The sequence below is a fragment of the Penaeus monodon genome, chromosome 27, assembly GCF_015228065.2.
Source record: "Penaeus monodon isolate SGIC_2016 chromosome 27, NSTDA_Pmon_1, whole genome shotgun sequence".
Classification (NCBI taxonomy): domain Eukaryota; kingdom Metazoa; phylum Arthropoda; class Malacostraca; order Decapoda; family Penaeidae; genus Penaeus; species Penaeus monodon.
The window spans coordinates 33,242,271-33,243,178 of record NC_051412.1 but is presented as its reverse complement, the minus strand read 5'-3'; the positions used below and the strand labels follow the sequence as shown (position 1 = coordinate 33,243,178).

At 39.1% G+C, this 908-nt stretch overlaps 1 protein-coding gene across 14 annotated transcripts in view; it reads right to left on the bottom strand.

The window, feature by feature from the left end:
• Positions 1-908, bottom strand: part of LOC119590797 (E3 SUMO-protein ligase EGR2-like) — a 113,995-nt gene that overhangs the window by 4,530 nt on the left and 108,557 nt on the right. For all 14 annotated transcript variants that reach the window (XM_037939509.1, XM_037939516.1, XM_037939512.1 and 11 more), the window contains one exon: positions 4-160. In XM_037939509.1, coding sequence (XP_037795437.1) covers positions 4-160 — 157 coding nt within the window. The remainder of the gene's footprint in view (positions 1-3; positions 161-908) is intronic.

Genomic DNA, 908 nt, shown 5'->3' with positions numbered 1-908 from the left:
GAAGTGAGTTAGCGACGCGGAGGATGCGTTGTATCTGATCATGGCTGACGGACACCTCCCCGCGGTACATATAGGTAAGCAACGCCTCGCACTCATCCCCGCTAACATCTTTCAGGAAGATGATGGGGTGTTGATGGGCAGGGTGGCGTGCAAACAAACCCTGTGGGGGAAAAGGGACATCGGTTAGCATACACCACTCTTTTAGCGTGGTAAATGGTTCCTGAATTGATGCCTGGGGGGGTACTGTATGGTATGGACGACTTACTGATGTGTTGCAAGGAAAGTTTTCATTATTCGTGTACTGGAAGGATAGTTTTTGTGCTGGTGTATTGTAAAAAATAACAAAAAATACTGTCTTTTACTAATGGAAAGATGTACTTCCGGAAATATTTTCTCTCTTAATGTACTGCAAAAAAATATATTATTCATTTAATCTATTATAGTATTTCCATATATCGTTCTACACTCTGTGCAAAAGATATTAACCAACATCTGAGTAACATGATATAAACCACAACCTGAATGTACAGCTGTAAAAGGGAACATACATTGCACAAGTGATGCACGAGATGAGGGAACCGTATACAAGTACCTCTAATTATTAAGCAGGGTAAATGTCACAGGCATATTTAAGCATGCATATTATTATACATTTCCGTTTGATAGATGCGTCCCTTTTCGTTATTCAGGAGCATGATGATGTGCATGTAAAACAATTTTTTATTATATAATTGTGCACAACTATATGACCTTAATATTCCTCAAAGCTGCCATATGAACGCGAGATGGGAACAGATGTTCTCTCAAACATGGCAGGCAGTGACTCACCACCAAACCTTCAACGTTAAGTTATTTTGTAGAATATATATATAGTGTGATACTGTTAATAATCAAGGTAAGTACGTGTG